Consider the following 17,628-nt stretch of genomic DNA (forward strand, 5'->3'; position numbering starts at 1 on the left):
AGAGCGAAACATTATTAAGGTTTTGAGCTGAATATGATTCTTCCTCAGAGGAGTGTTCTTCTTCATGAAGAGTATTATTCAAAAATCTCTGTCTCCCCCAACAGACCTGCTGAGTACTCCCAGTGTTTGAGGTTTTTAATTCAGATTTGCAGTATCTGCAGTGTTTGGTTTCTAACCTTCCTGAAAAAGTGTTTAGTAAAGGTTTTATTTCACAATATCATAGAATTTGCAGTGCAGAAGGAGGCCATTCGGCCCATCGAGTCTGCACCGGCTCTTGGAAAGAGCACCCTACCCAAGGTAAACACCTCCACCTTATCCCCATAACCCAGTAACCCCACCCAACACTAAGGGCAATTTTGGACACTAAGGGCAATTTATCATGGCCAATCCACCTAACCTGCACATCTTTGGACTGTGGGGGGAAACCGGAGTACCCGGAGGAAACCTACGCACACACGGGGAGGATGTGCAGACTCCACACAGACAGTGACCCAAGCTGGAATCAAACCTGGGACCCTGGAGCTGTGAAGCGATTGTGCTACCCACAAGGCTACCGTGCTACCATAGATAGGGATGAGAGAACTTATCTTATCACATTGGTCAAGAAAGATCAAATTAGCAATAATATGGTGCAGGAGTATTGTCACTGGACCGGAGACCAAGGAAATGATCTGGGGACCTGGGTACAATCTCTGCTGGGCAGATGGTCAAATTACTTGCCATTGCACCATTAAAAATCTTTATCAAGTTCAGGGTTTCCTTTTGCATCCATTGTCCTATCCAAGAATTAATTATTGTTTGTTGAAGAATAACTTTCTGACATTCTAAATTACCTCATTATCAGTCTTAGCATGTGATTCTTACTGTGCGGTTTAATTGAAAATCATTTTGATTTGCCTTCTTTGTACGTTCACTATCTGATATATCTGCATGAAATTTCCTCCTCATCACCTTTCAAGATTTTCCAATCTTTTCTCATGACTCATTTCTAATATGTAACACACTGGAAAGACCCACAGTGACACGTAAACAAGTGACACATGACAATTGTGACTCTTCTCTAGAAACAAAGATTAGCCAAACACTTTTCCCATAAAATAAACTTCCTTTTTGTTGTGTTTCTAAACAGTTGGGCAAGCACACATTCAGATCAGTGCAAATGTTCACATTTTCAGTGGCTTATCTTAGATACTGTGACAGATCAGATAGTAAGCCTGCCTCAGTATAATGCAGATGTGGGTCAGTAAGACAGATAGGCAAAGAGACCAACAGTGGCTCCTGCAGACTTCACTCTCCTTTTACTGCATGATGTGGAGATGCCGGCGTTGGACTGGGGTGAGCACGGTAAGAAGTCTTACAACACCAGGTTAAAATCCAACAGGTTTGTTTCAAATCACTAGCTTTTGGAGCACTGCTCCTTCCTCAGGTGAATGAAGAGGTAGGTTCCAGAAACATAGCGACAACGGATGAACGGACATCGCGCGACAATTGCCAGGCAGGAATGTTCCCTTCCAGTTGGGGAATTCCAAGGGCATTCAGCCTCTGATCTCTGGGTAAGCGTTCTCCAAGGTAGCCTTCAGGACACGCGAGAACGAAGAATCGTTGAACAGAAACTTACAGCCAAGTTCCGCACACATGAGTACGACCTTGGATTCATGTCGCATTACATTCATCCCCCACCATCTGGCCTGGGCTTGTGAAATCCTATCAATTGTCCTGGCTTGAGACAATTCACACCTCTTTAACCTGGGATTACCCCTCTCTCTGGATCTGTAAAGATTTAATTGCCTGCAAATGCACGCATTCAAAGCATTGTCTTGCATCTTTGACTTTGCCTGTATATATGTTTCTTTAACCTACCTCTTCATTCACCCGAGGAAGGAGCTGCGCTCCGAAAGCTAGTGATTTGAAACAAACCTGTTGGACTTTAACCTGGTGTTGTAAGACTTCTTACTGTTATTCTGCAGGTTACTTTGATCAGAAAGGCGAATGATTTTGGTGCAGGGTTGGGTGGTGGGGTTTAAACTCAATGTATAGAATAGACTAAGTGGAAAGTAAAGTTGCCTCTTTGTCACCCTGGCAATTTACATCAGTTCCAATGTCAAAATAGCCAACCTCACGAAAAGGCCACAATGTGCTGGATCACAATGCTTCCATTTCCTACCTCGGCATTTTTCTCAATACCAAACTGGGAACTCATAAAATTCTTCAAAAAAGAAAATACATTCTACTTTTCAGATTGTTGGTTAGTTAAATTATAATATTTCAATTGCCAACAGGTAAATTGATGCATGTTATTCTTATGAGCACAATTCAATCCAGATGCCCCTTTTAAAATTTAAGCATTGAATTGTATAATCAATGGCAGAGAAAGGAACAATTTACTCATCATACCAGTGCCTGTTCTTTCAAAATTGCTACGTACTTAGTCTAATTCGCCTGATCTTTCCCATCTCCTTTCAATTTCTTCCTCAAATATATGTCCATTTTCTTTCTAAAAGATAACTGTGGATTTTACTTTCACCACTATATTTTATTGGGCATTCATGTACGAACAAACCTTGATGTAAAAAGATTCCTTCTGAACTCTTCCTCTTTCCTTCGGTCTATCTGTTGTGTTCTGCTGTCAGGCAGGTCCTAGCTCAATGTCTCACACATGAGATTCCAGAGTCATTTACTAGGGACCAGCAGCTGAGGCGATTCCATTCCTTCCTTGTGATTTTTATTTGAGAGCTTGTTGCAACCAAGGATGAAAAGCCCCAACTATCCTTTATGAAGGGGGATCATGTGCTCCCTTCGGATTTAAATACCCCCACTTGACATCAAATCTGGGGATCTGGGCAGGATTCTCCATTTGGGAGACAATGAGCGGGATTCTCCGTCCCACCAGCCCCATTTTCCGGAAGGCGCTGCCGGTTCTTTGTTCCTGCAGCCAGCCAATGGGGTTTCCCATTGTGGCCACTCCTACGCCATTGGGAAACCCACAGGCATGGGTGCGCTTCCGGCGCACCGGAAGATCCCGCAACATCTCCCACCGGAGGTGAATTTCTTTCTCAAATATATGTCCATTTTCTTCTTAAAAGGTAACTGTGGATTTTACTTTCACCACTGTGTTTGATAGGGCATTCATGTGTGAATGTCCTTTCATGTCCTTCTGAACTCTTCCTCTTTACTTAGGGTCTATCTGTTTAGTTTTCTGATCCTTTTTGGGTCATAAAGCAGGATCCAATTCAATGTTCCATGCCATACAAATTTATGCCTGGCATGGAATTTTACTGGTTCCCAAGGAATCCCGCTATCAGGCCACCATCTTGAGCGGGCGGCCCGATAGCGGAGTCCCACGGCTGGCCAACCACCCCCTCCCCGCACCGCAAAATAGCCCCGACTGAATCACCCACTGCACAGCAACCCCACACCCCTGGATTGCCTGTGTGTAGCCCCCCACCTCCAAGTACAGGGGTGACCCGATCTGCCCCCCCAGGACCCCAGTAATAGAGAGACCCAGCCCCCCAGGGACCCCTATAATAGGGGGACCTCCCCCAGGATCCTGTAATAGGGGGACCCTCCACAGGGATCCCTGTAATATTTGAACCTGCCCTAGGTATTTCTGTAATAGGCGGTACCCCCTCAGTGACCCCTGTAATAAGGGGATCCCCAGCAACCCCTTTAATAGGCAGACTCCCCAAGGACCCTTGATTAAAGGAATGACCTCCAAAGAACCCCCTCACACACAGACCATAGCCCTCAGAAATGGGACTCCTGTCTGGAATCTAGATAGCAGTCCAGACAGGAGCAGCGGTAAGCATTATAGCTGTAATACTTACCTTAAAGCTACATGTGTCCATTCCTTGAAGGAGATCAGCTGTGACCTGTGTCTGGTTCCTACAGATCCACTAGCTGCAAGCTATTCATAGCATTCGAGTTGTGGTCAGTGATCAACAGCTTCAACAAACTATTTGAAGCTTTGATCCATTCATATTCCTTCACGCTTCAGTGACCTAAGTGGCGAAACCCCAACATTTGTAAACATTGACGACATCAAAGAGACGTAAGTGCATTCCAAGCACTAAGTGCATTCCAATCACTCAAGCACATGATTTCACTGCACTTACCTCTCTTTGATGTGGTCAATGTGGGGACTGGAGAATCATGGGAGACCGGAGCATAGGGAGCCGGACCCACTAAATAGATGCAAATCGATAATTAAGACCAATTTGCATTTATTTACATCCCCCTGCCGGTATGCATTGTAAACCTCGTTCACGCTGCCAGCAGTGGGTTCGCACTGGCGTCGATTTTCCCCGACATCCAATTCTCTGCGCCATCGGGGAATCTACTCCAGGCATCCCGAGATGGAGAATCCCGTCTGGGTCTCTGTTCACTAAAGCTGTCTTGAATGATACCTAACCCTTCTGACTCAGAGGTGGCAAAACTTCCACTGTTTCAGTGGTAACTTGATACTTTGTTGGATGCCAACCCTGGTATTTAGAGACCAGGGTCATAATCTTATGCAATTACCCCGGAGCACGTTGGCAATCTGGGTGAGGGGTAGGAGGAAACATTAAAAGTGGGTACCATGGCAATGTTGGCATAAGCATTGTCTACCTACCGCTGCTAGGATTTTATCTGTGTGTAGGGAGGGGAGGAAGAGAGAGTGGATGGAGCGAGGCATTGGGTGGTCCACTCGCACAGAGCCAATTAATGGCATTGGATTTTTACCTGCAAAGGTGAATGACAGGGCATCTGGTGGCCTTGTTGCTGGTTTGGGGTTGCCTTCTGTTCAGCCTTCCTATGCCCAATGGAAGCCCACCAAGATAATCCACCCATCTCATTTCTGCTCCACCACCACTGCCCTGATGCACCTCACCTCTGCCACACCGCTTTAAGTTCAGATCCATAGTGTTCCTTTGTTGGGCCCCAGCAGTGGCCACCACTTTCAGTAGTGCTGCTTAGACTGGAGAGCTGCCGGACATTTGAAGCAGCACCAGAAGGCGGGGCTTCCTCTCTGATGGGGGCGGGAGTGTTGCCCTAATTCACTTGATGGCCTGATTGCTGTTAAATTACTGTGGTTTTTTCTGACCAAGTGAATACAAGCTGGATCCTCACCTTTTTAGCAGGGACCACCACCTTCTTGTAAAATTCTGACCTGTATCCTAGTTACCACTCACTGGGACTCCCTATATTAGGACTTGAACCCTTCACCTTCTGCTTCAGAGGTGAAAAAGTCACTAGCACTTCAAACACTCACTCCACTGTCAATGATATTAAATTGATGCTATTAACGATCAAATTGGCTATGATGGAAATAGTCATGGAAAATTAAGCGTACGATTTCATTTCTCACATTTTCTTTCCTCTCTTTCCTTTTCAGAGTCTCAGTGCAATTTATACCACCTTTGGCTGAGAAGACAAGTTGGCACCCTGATTTAAAGCCTTTGTCAATCCAGATGTGTGATGTCTTTGACAAAGAGCCATCGGACTCAAAACGTTAGCTCTTTTCTCTCCCTATAGATGCTGCCAAACTTGCTGAGATTTTCCAGCATTTTCTGTTTCGTGTGTTATGTCTCTGCTAGCAATATGATTGCAAACAAATGCCATTTTCCTTTCAATGTTCCTTCTTCTTTTAAATAAATGCCCATCCTCCCAACTGGGCCTCTCCACAATCGCACAGGTAGAAGCTAGTATCAATCAGCTGAGGGAATCCTCATGCTTCCACACAATGACATGCCAGGTTGGAAGCTTTACCACTCCATAATGCGGCAACAGAGATGGCAAAAAATATTATTATTATGCAGTAAAACCAACAGTATGTATGCAATGAAAATGAAAATGAAATATCTCACTTATCAGGCCCATCAACATTGTCCATGATCCAGAGGTGAACGGAGGTAACCCGTTTGCTGTCTAATTTTCCAAGTTCTATTTCACTAAAAATGCTAGCAAAAGGAAAGAAAGTTAGAGTGCATCAGTGTTTTATAAAGTGGCAGGATCACCTCACATCTTTGGCTCAATATTGCACCACGTAAACAAGCGAATCCAGTTTGTTTTATTTATTGCTACCGAGCATTATTGCAATAGGTTAATATATTGTCAATCAAGACCTCCAGATTTTAATTTTGTTTCCATTTGAGTAATAGTCCCTTCCTACAATTCTGTCCCCTTGTGATGGAGCACTTTGTATTTCCCTATATTGCATGTCATCAGTCACCTGTCTGTTTAATTCACAAGAATATTCAAATCCTCTTGTAGCATATCAGTAATATATTTATGTAGCACCTATTGGTAATAAAAATGTCTCAAAATGCTTCAAAGGAGAATGAAGTTTAACATTGAGCCTCATAAGGGGATATTAGGTCAAATGATCAACAACTTGGTCAAAGAGGTAGATTTGAAGGAGTGTCGCAAAAGGAAGAAATGAAAAGGAGGTAGAGAAGCAGTGAGGCGTAGGGGCATTGGGCGGGATTCTCAAACCCCCCGCCGGGTCGGAGAATCCCCGGGGAGTGGCGTGAATCCTGCCCCGATGTCGTATTCTCCGGCGCCGTTTTTCAAGCGGGGGGCGGGACTCATGCCACGCCGGTCAAGGCCCGTTGGCAGTGGACCCCCCCAGCGATTCTCTGGCTCTGATGGGCAAAGCGGCCGTCCGTCTTTGGCCAGTACCGCCGGCATGGGTTATGCATGGTCCCACATGGCGGGACCTGGCAGGTAAGTCGGCATGGGCGGTCCTCGGGGGAGCACGGGGGGATCCAACCCCAAGGGGGGGGGGGGGGGGGCTCCATGGTGGCCTGGCCCGCGATCTGGGCCCACCGATCTGCGGGCGGGCCTGTTTTGTGGGGGCACGTCTTCCTGCCACGCCGGACCCTGTAGGGCTCCGCCATGGTCGGCACAGAGAAGAGAATCCCCCGCACATACGCCCAAATATGACGGCCTGTCTGCGCATGCGCGGAATAACGCCGGCGGTTTCGCGCATGCGTGAGATCATGGCGGCCGTTTCGCACATGCGTGAACTCACGCACTCCCTTCACCGTGGGCTGAAGCGGCGCCAACCCCTCTGGCGTCCACCTAGCCCCCGAGACAGGTGAGAATTCCTCACCTTGGGGGCCTGTTGATGCTGGAATCACTGGCGCCGGTTTTCCCGCTGGCGTGGGAACTTAGTACTCGGAAGGGAGAATCCCAGCCATTATTTCACAGTTTGGCATGCAGTAGACTGAACCAACTGAAGGCACGACCACCAACGGTGGAGCAATTAAAAAGCAAGAAAGTTCACGAGGCCTGAATTAGAGGAGGGCAGATAGCTCAAGAGGATGTGGCGGTCTTGTGGTGCAGTGGTAGTGTCCATACCTCTGGGCCAGATGTTCCTGGTTCAAATTCCACGCCAGGACTTGCTGTCCCCAGAAGGAACACTCAGGATGTGATAATTAGCCTGGGACGCCTTCCACCACCTCCCCACTATTCTCAAAGGGAAAAAGTGCAAAGATACGCTTGAAAAAAATCTGAGGTTTCGAGGAAATGACAAAAAGTAGGGAAGCCAAGGCCATCGAGTGATATGGAAACAAGGATGAGAATTTTAAGATCAAGACAGCGTCAATCGGGTGCCAATGTAGCTCAGTGAGCACAAGAGTGAAAGGTGAATGGTGAAAAGGATTTGGTTTGAGTTAAGACACAGGCAAGCAAGCAGAGTTTTAGATGGCCTCAGGTTTTCAGGAGGGTAGAATGTGGGAGAGCAGCTTGGAGTGTACGGATTAGGAGCAAGAGTAGGTCACTTGTCCTTTTGAGCCGGCTCTGCCATTGAGTAAGATGATAGCTGCCCTGATTATAACCCCTACCCCACATTCCTGCCTACACCTGATAACCTTTCACCACCTATTACTCAAAAACTTTATCCAGCTTGGATTTTAAAATATTTATTAATTAAAGAGTTTGTTTCCACTGCCTTTTAGTAATCTTTATTAGCGTCACATGTAGGCGTACATTGCAATGAAGTTACTGTGAAAATCCCCCAGTCGCCACACTCCAGTGCCTGTTCGGGTACACAGAGGGAGAATTCAGAATGTCCAATTCACCTGACGAGCATGTCATTCAGGACTTGTGGGAGGAAACTGGAGCACCCGGAGGAAACCCACGCAGACACCGGGAGAACGTGCAGACTCCGCACAGTCAGCGACCCAAGCAAGAATCAAAACTGGGGGCAGCACGATGGCCCGGTGGATAGCAGTGCTGCCTCATGGCTCTGAGGTGCCAGGTTCGATCCTGGCCCAGGGTCATTGTCCTTGTGGAATGTGCACATTCTCCCCGTATCTGGGTGGGTTTCGCCCCCACAACCCAAAGATGTGCTGGTTAGGTGGATTGGCCATGCTAAATTGCCCCTTAATTGGAAAAAAATGAATTGGATACTCTAAATTTAAAAAAAGAATCAAACCTGGGACCTTAGGGCTGTGAAGCAACACTGCTAACCACTGTGCTACCGTGCCACTTTAGGTAGGGAGGAAGGGAGTTCCAAATACTCATGACCCTCAAGAAAATTTCTTCTCATCTCTGTCTTAAATGAGTGACCCTTAGTTCTAGATTCTCCCACAAGCGGAAACATCCTCTCCACATCCGCAGGTAGGAATAGTTGAGTGGAGAGGTAATGTAGGCATGAATGAGGATTTCAGCAGCAGATGAGCTGAGAAAATGTCTATTTGGGCAATGTTATGGAGATAGAAATAGGCAGTCCTGGTGAGGCCATGAGTATGACATCAGAATCTTGGGGAGGCAGTGGGGTAGTGGTATTGTCACTGGACTAATAATCCTGAGACCCAGGATGATGCTCTGGGGACCCAGGTTCAAATCCCACCAGGGCAGATGGTGGAATCTGAATTCAATAAAAAAATCTGGAATTTTAAAACGTCTAATGATCACCATGGAACCAATTATTGTAAAAATCACTAAAGTCCTTTAGGGAAAGAAGTCTGTCATCCTTACCTCGTCTGGCTTACATGTCCAGACCCACAACAATGTGGTTGACTCTTAAATGCCCACAGGGGTGGGTAATAAATGCTGGCCTAACCAGCGACACCCGCATCCAATGAATGAATAAAGGGAAATAATATGTCTCAGGGTCTAATATGGCACCAAGGTTGTGAACAGACTGGCACAGGGTGTTGCCAGGAAAAAGGATGAAGTGGATACCTGGGGAACGGAATTTAGAGTGGGGGCTGAAGGTGATGGCTTAAGTTTTCCCAATATTTAATTCCTGCTCATCCATATATCAGATGCCAGATAAGCAGTCTGCTAGTTTAGCAATAGTGGAGAAAGATGATGGTGAGGTATTGCTGGGTGGAATCAGTGTACATGCTTTTGGATAATGTTGCTGAGAGGCAGCATGTAGATGACAAAGAGGAGGGGACCAAATATAGACCCTTGGAGAACACAAGAGGTAACGGAATGGGATCAGGAAGATAAGCCAATGCAATGGATTATCCTACTAAATTGCAGGCTACCATTCCTTTTGCATCATCTGAAAATGTACCCATATTTTTGTAACTCCTTGCTCCAGATCACTTATGAGAATATTAAACAAAGGATGTTTTAAATGTACCCCCATGATGGTTATTGGTAACAGTCTTCCAAGTGCCATTACTTCTGCATTCTATTGGTCAACTAATTATCTATTCAGTGTCAAATATTTCCACCAGTTCCCACGTCCGTTATTTCGAGTACTAGTTTTTATGGAAGAACTGTATGAAAGACCTTTCCTAAATCCTAGCCCAACAGGTTGTTTCAGCCACGACCCTTCATGAACCTTCTTGACTGATCTGTCGTGTTTTCCAGCATATATAAATTATAAATAAATGGCAGTAATTTCTATGTCAGGCCATCCACTGCCATTACCTCTTGCCTATTTCTCATCTACGTGCTGTCTCTCAGCGACATTATCCAAAACCTTCCTGGGAGACCTGCCGGAAACCTCAGAAAATTTCTATCTCTATAGTTTCTGTGAAGTTTCCATCAAACGTCCACTGAAGTTCACAGAAATTCTACCTTGTGACAGTTAAAAGACGAGGGGCAGGAATTTCTGTTTATTTAACTCAGTGTCAACTCAGGCCATAAACTGTCCATGAGCTCCACTGGCAGCTTATCGCACCAGACTTTTGAAACTTATTGAAAAAAGTGCTGGAGGCAGATCCCACAATGTCACACTGATGGGGTGGACTCTAACTGAGCCCACCTGCTAGCAATGTCGACCTTCCAGAGAGTTGGGGTGTCTTTTTTAAAGGGTGCCCCAATCTAAGAAAAACAATAAAAACCAGGATGTCCCACAGACATGGAGCACCACCTCCCTCCCCTACACGTGGAACACCTCCATCACGAACCTTCCCAAAGTAAGCCCATCCCCACACTGGCCCCTGGGTGCTGTATCCGTGCATGCGCCTCAGCCCCGCAGGGAATGTACTTACTGCGCATCCCCGGCAGATTCTCTGCACCAGGTTCCCACAGGTCCAGACCTGTTCTAAACCCTTCCAATGTGGCACCACTTTAATGGGGTGGGGGGGGGGGGGCACAAAGCGAACAGGAAATACTGTTGGCATGAAAGCCGTTTGGGGACTCCAGTTAGATTCTCCGCCCCCACAGGCTTTCACTCCCATCGAAAACGGGGGCGGATGATCCCAGCCCTTGAGTCATGTTGATCCCATTATTGCAGTACCTGTTATTCCTGAAAGCATCAGTACGAGCAGATCCATTCAGCATCACCATGACTTCTCCATGGGCCTTCATTGCATACTGTGAAATGCACGGACAATTAGTTATCTACCAGCTAAGTTCAATAATAAGGATAGGTGTTTACTACACTGGAACAAAACTGATGTGGGCTCAGTGGGTGGGAGAGGGAGCGGGGTGGAGGGGTGGATAACCCTGACTTCACTCTGAAGCTGCATATTCCAGCTCTATTTAAATCCAACATGAACATAGTCACTGAAGCAGTTTCAACTCAAATTTGTAGAAAAAGGCAAAAGAGAATTTAGCAGAAGATTGGTTTAGGCCACTGGTCTCTGTGAAGCTCGCGTACAGATGGTAAAACAGAAACATTAAATATTGCCGTTTAGTATGTAACGAATGGATCAAACCAAATGATGCACAGGTTGACTTTGCAATTTCACCATAACGAAAGCGAGAAAGAAACCCTCTTTGTGAATAATACATTACCCGTGGCTGAATAAAGGAGTTAGGGATAGCATCAAATTGAATAAAACACTTCAAAGATTAGTGGTGGATCAGAAGATGAGCCAAATTTTAAGAACCAGCAAAGAATGATTAAAACAATAATAAAGAGGGAGGGAGGAGATAGTGAGAGAAAGCTAGCTGATAGTATAAAAGCAGATACCTCATGGTAGACTGGTAAAAAGGTGAAGTCACACGGGATCAGAGGAGAGCTGGCAAGTTGGATACAGAACTTGCTTGGGCACAGAAGACAGAGGGTCGCAGTAGAAGGGTGCTTTTCTGAATGGAAGGCTGTGACTAGCGGCGTCCCACAGAGATCAGTTCTGGGGCCGTTGTGGTTTGTGGTGTATTTAAATGATGTGGCAGAAAATGTAGCTGGTCTGATTAGTAAGTTCGCAGACGACACAAAAATTGGTAGCGTTGCGGATAATGAAGAGGATTGTCAGAGGATACAGCAGGAGTCCTGGGCGAAGAATGGCAGATGGAGTTTAATCCGGACAGGTGTGAGGTAATGCACTTTGGAAGGTCCAATGCATGTAGGCATTACACAACAAATGGTAGAACTCTTGTGAGTACTGACAGGCAGAGAGATCTGGGTGTGCATGTCCACCCATCACTGAAATTGGCAACGCATGTGGATAAAATGGTCGAGAAGGCTTATGGCTTGCTGGCTTTCATCGGTCGGGGCAGTGAATATAAAAATTGGCACGTCATATTGTCACTGTACAGTATCTTAGTTAGGCCTCATTTGGAATTCTGCACAAATCTGGTTGCCAAACTACCAGAAGGATGTGGATGCTTTGGAGAAGTTACAGAGCGGTTTACTAGGATGTTGCCTGGTATGGAGAGCATTAGCTATGAGGAGAGGTTAGATAAATGCGGTCTGTTCTCACTGCAACGATGGAGGTTGAGAGGTGACCTGATAGAGGTCTACAAGATTATGAGTGGCATGGACAGAATGGATAGTCAGATGCTCTTTCCTAGGGTAGGAGAGTCAAGTACGAGGGTACATAGGTTTAAAGTGCATGGGGAAAAGTTTAGAACAGATGTGCGAGACAAGTTTTTTTACAGAGGGTGGTAAATAAATGGAATGCGTTGCCTGGGGAGGTGGTGGGAGCAGGTAGGATAGTGGCATTTAAAGGGCATCTGGACAAATATATGAATAGTGTAGGAATGGAAGGATATGGACTCCGTAAGTGTAGATGGTTTTAGTTTAGGCAGGTACCATGGTCGGCGCAGGTTTGGAGGGCCGAAGGGCCTATTCCTATGCTGTATTGTTCTTTGTTCTTTATTCAGATGGTAAGAGGTGCTACAATTGTTTGAAATGAAAAAGAGTAACTCTAGGGAGCAAATCTAGGGAATTGATGATGCAAAACAAAGAAATGGCAGAGGCGTTGAACAGGCATTTTGCCTGTCTTCACTGTGGAAGACTTGAACTTCAAGGGGTGAATGGGAGAGAGGAACTTAAAACAATCGCCATTACCAAGGAGAAGTGGCTGGAAGACTATTAGACATAAAGGCTGACAAGTCCCCAGGGCTTGATGGCCTGCATCCGAGGGTCTTAAAAAATAATAGATACATTTGTGGTAATCTTAGAAAGGGTCCCAATGCATTGGAAAATAGCAAATGTAACACCTTTATTCGAGGAAGAGAGAGTGGAAATGAGATAGAATGCAGGAAACTGCAAGCTAGTTTGCCTAACATCACTCATAGAGAACTTGCTAGACTCCATTATCAAGAAGGTTATAGCAGGGTACTTCAAAATCATAATTTAATCAAGCAGAGTGAACGTAGTTTAGTGAAAAGAGAAGTTGTGTTTAACTAATTTATTAGCATCCTTTGAGGAAGTAATGAACGAGATGGATAAAGGAGAACCTGTAGTTATGATGTACTTGGACATCCAGAAAAACATTCAAAGGCGACTACACAAAATAAGATTACATGCTGCAAAGGGAAACATATTAGTATTGTGTGATGAATGCAAAATTTATAGACATATTGGATTCGAAACATTTGGCAATTTAAAGGTAAAAACCTGGGTTAGAGTGTGTTTCACTAAAGTGGTCATGTTTTTAAAATAATCTTGTTTTACATAAATTCACATAGAATTTACAGTGCAGAAGGAGGCCATTCGGCCCATCGAGCCTGCACCGGCTCTTGGAAAGAGCACCCCACCCAAGGTCAACACCTCCACCCTATCCCCATAACTCAGTAACCCCACCCAACACTAAGGGCAATTTTGGACACTAAGGGCAATTTATTATGGCCAATCCACCTAACCTGCACATCTTTAGACTGTGGGAGGAAACCGGAGCACCCGGAGGAAACCCACGCACACACAGGGAGGACGTGCAGACTCCGCACAGACAGTGACCCAAGCCCTAATCGAACCTGGGACCCTGGAGCCGTGAAGCGATTGTGCTAACCACAATGCTACCATGCTGCCCCTACTGGTTTTGCAAGACCAGGAAGCTTTTAGAAGCCAGAGGTGAAATTGACTATGGTAAAAGCCGTGGATAATGCACTATTGTTTGATTAGGGAGAGTCCCTGGGGAGTTTGTGTTTTCAGCCTGGGGAGTTCATTTGTTTTCAGCTCGGGGAGATGATGTATTTGCTGGGTGGAGTTAAGTTATTCATACATTTTGAGAAAGCTTTTAAGTTGAGGTCTGGTCCGGCTGAGCCTTCAGACCACAATTTTGGTCTCCCTGTAGGATAGTTAAAAAAATATTAATAGTATTTGAAGCAGTGCAAGCCTGTCTGAGGTCAAGGAGGAAGCTGAAACAAACCAGTTGAAAAAGCTTTTTGAAGACATCCAGCAAGTCTGCAAAGGTTCTAACATGAGCCAAATCTGTTCAGAAAAGCAAATACTCTGTGCTATTGGGATGTAGGATGGATTGAGAGCTGTATGTTTTTTCCTTTCTTGTTTAATTGAGAATAGAAATAGTAATTAAGGGCACTGTATTTACTGTAATGGGTAGTGTTGTTTAAGGGGTAACTTTAAGCTATTTTCAGATATGAGGTTGGGCATTTTGATACTGTGTTGATAATAAAGTTTTATTTCGGGTACCAAATCTCTATTTCTTTGTGTAATCACTCCTGCAGTGATGTATTCTTTCCGCAAAGTCTAACAAAATAAACATAGAACATAGAACAGTACAGCACAGAACAGGCCCTTCGGCCCTTGATGTTGTGCTGAGCAATGATCACCCTACATAAACCCACGTATCCACCCTATACCCGTAACCCAACAACCCCCCCCTTAACCCTACTTTTTAGGACACTACGGGCAATTTAGCATGGCCAATCCACCTAACCCGCACATCTTTGGACTGTGGGAGGAAACAGGAGCACCCGGAGGAAACCCACGCACACATGGGGAGGACGTGCCGACTCCGCACAGGCAGTGACCCAGCCGGGAACCGAACCTGGGACCCTGGAGCTGTGAAGCATTTATGCTAACCACCATGCTACCATGCTGCCCAAACTAAGGGCTTCAGTCCTGTAGTCTAGCCACTGTTGTGGTCTGGGATCATAATAATGGATAAGGGATTGGTTAGCTAACAGGAAGCAGGGACTAAGGACTCAGGCAGCATGGCAGCACAGTGGTTAGGACTGCTGCCTCACAGTGCCAGGGCCTGGATTCAATTCCAGCCTTGGGTGACTATCTGTGTGGAATTGTACATTCTCCCCGTGTCTGCATGGGTTTCCTCCGGGTGCTCCGGTTTCCTCCCACAGTCCAAAGATGTGCAGGTTTGGTGGATTAGCTATGCTAAATTGACCCTTAGTGTCTAAAAAGATTAGGCGTGATGCTCTTTCAGAGGGAGTGGCGGGGTGGGGGTGGGGGGTTGGCGAGCATGGAGTGTGTGAAGGAAGCATACCAGGCTGTGTCTTTCAGAAGATCGGTGCAGACTCTATGGGCCGAATGACCTCCTTCTGCACTGTAGGGATTCTATCATTCTGTAATTGGATAGTTTCCAGTTAGCAAGCCGTAACATATGGAATGTCACAAGGATCAGAGCTGGGGCCTCAACCCTTTGCAATCTATGATTTGGAGTTGGGGTGAAAGCAGACCTAGGGGGCATAGCCTCAAAATAAGGGGAAGTAGTTTTAGGACTGAGATTAGGAGGAACTTCTTCACCCAAAGGGTTGTGAATCTGTGGAATTCCTTGCCTAGTGAAGCAGTTGAGGCTCCTTCATTAAATGTTTTTACGACACAGAAGATAGTTTTTTGAAGAATAAAGGGATTAAGAGTTATGGTGTTCGGGCCGGAAAGTGGAGCTGAGTCCACAAAAGATCAGCCATGATCTCATTGAAAGGCGGAGCAGGCTCGAGGGGCCAGACGGCCTACCCCTGCTCCTAGTTCTTATGTTCTTACGTCAATGATTTGGCTGAGGGATCGAATGTATGGTAGCTACATTTGCTGAGGACACCAAAATAGCTTGGAAAGTAAGTTGTTGAGAGGAGGTAGAGAATCTGTAAAAGTATAGACAGGTTAAGTGAGTGGGCAAGAATTTGGCACATGGAGTACAATGCGCGAAAATATGAACGTGTCCACTTTGGCTGGAATAGAAAAACAGAAAAACTATTTAAATGGAGAGAGATTACAAAACCCATTTGCATAAGGGGGATCTAGGTGTCCTGGTACACTAAATCGCAAAACATGTTGGTATTCCAAGTGTTTAGGAAGACAAATTAAATATTGACATTTATTGCGAGGGGAATGGAATATACAAGTAGGGAGATTTAACTGAAACTGTAAAGGGCATTGGTGAGACGATCTGGAGGAACATGTACAGTTTTTTTTGGCCTCCTTATTTGAAAAAAATATATAATTGTGTTAGAAACTGGTCAGAGAAGGTTCACTCAACTCATCCTTGGGGGATGAAGGAAAGGTTAAACAGGTTGGGCCTATGCCCATTGGAGCCGAGAAGAATGAAGGGTTCTTATCTTATTGAAACATAGAAGACCTTGAGAGGATTTGATAGGGTAGATACCAGGCAATAGTTTCATTTGTGGGGGATACTAAACCAGGTGGCACATTTATAAATGAGAGATCTAGTGTCTATTCTGTAACTTTATATTGTGTTAATTTGCGTTGGTGTTAAAATGCTGTGTTGTTCATGGAGGTGGGGTGAATGTTTATGATTGTTAATATTATTGTTACTTTTGGTATTTTACTATGGTGCGTTATTGTTGTATTAATTCAAAATTTTTCAATAAAAATTATTTTTAAAAAAATGAGAGATCTACCATTTAAGACAGAGATGAGGAGAATCCTTTCTCACAGAGGGTCTGTAGTATGTGGAAAGCTCTTCCCCAAAAGCAGTGGGGCTGCGTCATTGTATTTTATTTGCAGAATGAATCAGATGGCAAAGTGGAATTGGGATCAGTTATGATCTTGTTGAATGCTGAAGCAGACTCGAAGGGCTGGATGGCCTACTCCTAATCTTAAACCTTGCGTTCCTATGAATAATTGTATAATGTTTCACAAAATATTTGTTCTCTCAATTTCTCATCTTCGGGACTTTCTCAGCCACAAAGCATTCCTCAGCTGAGAGGCAGACGACAGGTTCCCAGTCTTCTTTTTCTCATGCCACTCAAAGATCAGCCATTAGCTGGGTGCTTGATTATTATTCCATGGTGACGGCCCTTTTACTTTTCCCTTGCTTGTCGTTTTGTTTTTGGTGGGGTGGCAAGTGTGGCCTGTGTGAAGGAAACATACCAGGCTGTGTCCAGGCAAATGACAATATAGGTGCAGGTGACAGACTCTGGACTGTGGGGTTTGAGGATGTAAATTGCAAATGTTGCTGAAGCACATATTGCCAGAGTTTGAACTAAAAGCTTCTGCTCCAATGTTATTGATGTAGACCAACACATTCCCCTTTCAGGATTGCTTCAGAGAAGGAACACTTACACTTTCAGATGCTGCTCTCCAAAATGAACGCATTGCATTGTTTATACAATCATTCCATTCAGGACATGCTTCAAAATTAGGTCCTGTAACAAATTAATCATTTACAAATCAAATTATTGTGTCATGTTTATGTTTCAATTTGTGAGGTTGGGAGTTTCTTATTTAATAGTTAGAAAAACAAACTCTTATAAATTATACAATCAGCATTTCTTTCATAAATAGTGAACTGTAAATGCACTGTGGGCCTCATTTGAACTATTTTATATGGATCTCTCAGGCCGAATCTTCTACTGGGTGTGGAGACGGGTTTTGGTGAGCAAATAGCCATACATAGATTTTTTTTCTAAGAAATCCGATTTTCCTCTGCATTCCCGAACCTGCAACCTTTTCCTCTGGCTTTTTTTCCCACCACTGCCCCAGGTTCAATTTAAATCCGGACTAAAATCGTATTTTGAAAAAATACCCATGCATTGGTGGTCAAGCCAGCATTCATTGCCCATGAAGATTTGTTGGTG

General features: G+C 44.9%; 1 protein-coding gene across 2 annotated transcripts in view; it reads right to left on the minus strand.

Moving 5' to 3' along the window:
* Positions 1 to 17,628, minus strand: part of LOC119963059 (ADP-ribosyl cyclase/cyclic ADP-ribose hydrolase 2-like) — a 59,967-nt gene that overhangs the window by 7,561 nt on the left and 34,778 nt on the right. For both annotated transcript variants that reach the window (XM_038791602.1, XM_038791601.1), the window contains exons 5-7: positions 17,114 to 17,196; positions 10,685 to 10,761; positions 5,844 to 5,936 (exon numbers count right to left, since the gene is read on the minus strand). In XM_038791602.1, coding sequence (XP_038647530.1) covers positions 5,844 to 5,936; positions 10,685 to 10,761; positions 17,114 to 17,196 — 253 coding nt within the window. The remainder of the gene's footprint in view (positions 1 to 5,843; positions 5,937 to 10,684; positions 10,762 to 17,113; positions 17,197 to 17,628) is intronic.

Source organism: Scyliorhinus canicula, chromosome 3 (genome assembly GCF_902713615.1).
Source record: "Scyliorhinus canicula chromosome 3, sScyCan1.1, whole genome shotgun sequence".
Lineage (NCBI taxonomy): Eukaryota > Metazoa > Chordata > Chondrichthyes > Carcharhiniformes > Scyliorhinidae > Scyliorhinus > Scyliorhinus canicula.